The sequence below is a fragment of the Toxorhynchites rutilus genome, chromosome 2 (genome assembly GCF_029784135.1).
Source record: "Toxorhynchites rutilus septentrionalis strain SRP chromosome 2, ASM2978413v1, whole genome shotgun sequence".
NCBI lineage: Eukaryota > Metazoa > Arthropoda > Insecta > Diptera > Culicidae > Toxorhynchites > Toxorhynchites rutilus.
The window spans coordinates 233611140-233613405 of NC_073745.1; the positions used below are offsets into that span (position 1 = coordinate 233611140).

A 2266-nucleotide genomic window follows, 5' to 3' on the forward strand; every position below is an offset into this window, starting at 1 on the left:
ACGCGAGCCCGGAAGCTGTACACCGAAATGCTGACGAAGCCGCATTGCTTGGTAATGGACGACGAAACCTACGTCAAAGCGGACTTTCGTCAGCTGCCGGGCCTGTTGTTCTTCTCCGCAGAGGACAAATTCAGCGTTCCGGAGGAGATTCGCAAGCAGAAACTATCCAAGTTTGCCAAAAAGTACATGGTGTGGCAAGCGATCTGCTCTTGCGGAAACCGGAGCGCCCCCTTCGTGATGACCGGCACGGTAAACGGGCAGGTTTACCTTAAGGAGTGCCTACAGATGCGCTTACTACCACTATTGAAGCAGCACGAGCATATTCTGGCCGGATCTCGCTTCGTTCCACTATTCAAAGGACGTGTTGGAGTGGTACGAAGCCAACGGGGTCACCTTCGTGCCAAAGGAAATGAACCCGCCCAACGCGCCGGAGCTTCGCCCAATAGAGAAATATTGGGCGATTATGAAGCAGGCCCTCCGGAAGAACCCAAAAGTTGTCAAATCGGAGGCAGACTTCAAGAGAAAATGGATTTCTGTTCAAAGAAAACTACAACCTGACGTTGTACAGAACCTTATGGACGGGGTAAAGAGTAAGGTGCGAGCATATGGGCTTGGGCTCGAAGTATGAATAAAAAGAAAATGCCAAAAGTTGTTTAATAGTTTTTATTTTACTGTCTAAAATTTTCAAAAGGATCGGTCTACTGGGCGAATTTCTACAGCGTTTTTTTCCGTGATGCAATTTGATGTGACACACCCTTTATTCGTTTCGCTCTGAGGCATCTTCCGTGAAATGACACCAACAATTTACCCAGCTATGAAAGCCGTTGTACGCTTATACATCTGGAGCTACTGGAGGCGAGAGGCAGCATTGCGATGGCAAGCTTCATCGGTGATCTGATTTAGGGAAACATCGACTGCACTTCGCTGTTAAGTTGCCTTCACATAAACACCCGCCGTCGTCATTTACGCTCACAGATTTTCCTGTATATTCGTTCCTCACGAACCAACTACGGACTTAACGAGTCCATGCGAAGGTTGTGCCGAATCTTCAACAGATGCTACGATGTGTTTGATTTCAATGTTTCGCGTTACAAAAATAAGTGTAGCTATCGTAGTGTTCTTAATTAATGCACTATACAAGTATATTTTTTGTCATTGGGGTGAATATTTTACCTCTTGACTAAATAAATATAATAATAATTTATTAACGCTACAAATAAATATAAATTAAATAAATAGCACCCTCATATGTGATTCTATGTGAATTTATCAATAAAGATCGGAGTTCTGGTAAGAAGAGATCTCCACAGCTACTTTCCTTCAGCTACTACTGGTGTTCCATTTGTGGTTGTGGTCGTAGCCTGTGTCGTTGTTGTGGTAGTAGCCTGCGTTGTTGTTGTGGTGGTGGCCGGTGTTGTGGTTGTCGTTGTGATGGCTGCTGTGGTTGAGGTGGCCGCCGGTGTAGGCGTAGTGTTGGCCACCGTGGAAGTGCTGGCTACTGTACTCGTCGTACCCGGCGGGACTGTTGTTGTGGTAATTTGTGGAGTACACATCATTTCTACTCGCACGTCATTGTAAAAATAAAGCTTTCCCTGGAAGGCAGACACTTGTAGTGTGACCGAAGGGCTTCCCAAAAGACCACCGACAATGTCCGCAGAGATGCCACCTCGACGCTGCTGAATCTGCTCCACTTTGATGTAGGTGATGGGTGTGTCGGTGGGCTGTAGGAAAGATTGAATGAACGATTTTAGAAATTAATAGCTCTATATACGCACGAAAGATGGACACCTACATTGTTAAAATTGAATAATACAGGACTTTGAGCCGCCTTCAATATTATCTTATCAAAACAGATTCTGTTGGACGAGTTATATGTACCAAACTCAACCAATAGTGTATTTGGGCTTGTTATCAAATAGGAGCAAACGTGCGACACCGACAGGAGTCCAAGGAGTGCAAATGATAGCTGATTTCGAGCATTCATATTTGTTTGCCAAGGAACTGTTGTAATACTGATGTTCTCTGGTTTGACGCGGACCGATTATATAGATTCAGCTGGGTCTAATTGCGCGCGCATATTACAAGATACAAAATAACAGCTTTCACAGCTTCCGACTTTCACTTTTACTTTCCATATTTTGGAAGTACCAAAATGTGAATGTAGTTTTCTTTCGTTTACCGAAATTTCCGATTTCGAGAGAAATGCTGCTCTTATTGGGCTTCCCTGGAAAGTGATGGCATGAAATTCAGTTGGGTACCATGTTCT

The 2266-nt window shown here is 44.5% G+C and overlaps 1 protein-coding gene across 1 annotated transcript; it reads right to left on the reverse strand.

Moving 5' to 3' along the window:
- Window positions 1-665: 665 nt before the first annotated feature.
- Window positions 666-2003, reverse strand: LOC129769074 (uncharacterized). The gene is made up of 2 exons (XM_055771089.1): window positions 1793-2003; window positions 666-1721 (listed from the first exon to the last, which is right to left on the reverse strand). The coding sequence occupies exons 1-2, from the start codon at window positions 1982-1984 to the stop codon at window positions 1311-1313; spliced, it is 603 nt and encodes a 200-aa protein (XP_055627064.1). The 5' UTR covers window positions 1985-2003; the 3' UTR covers window positions 666-1310.
- Between the last annotated feature and the right edge of the window lie 263 nt (window positions 2004-2266).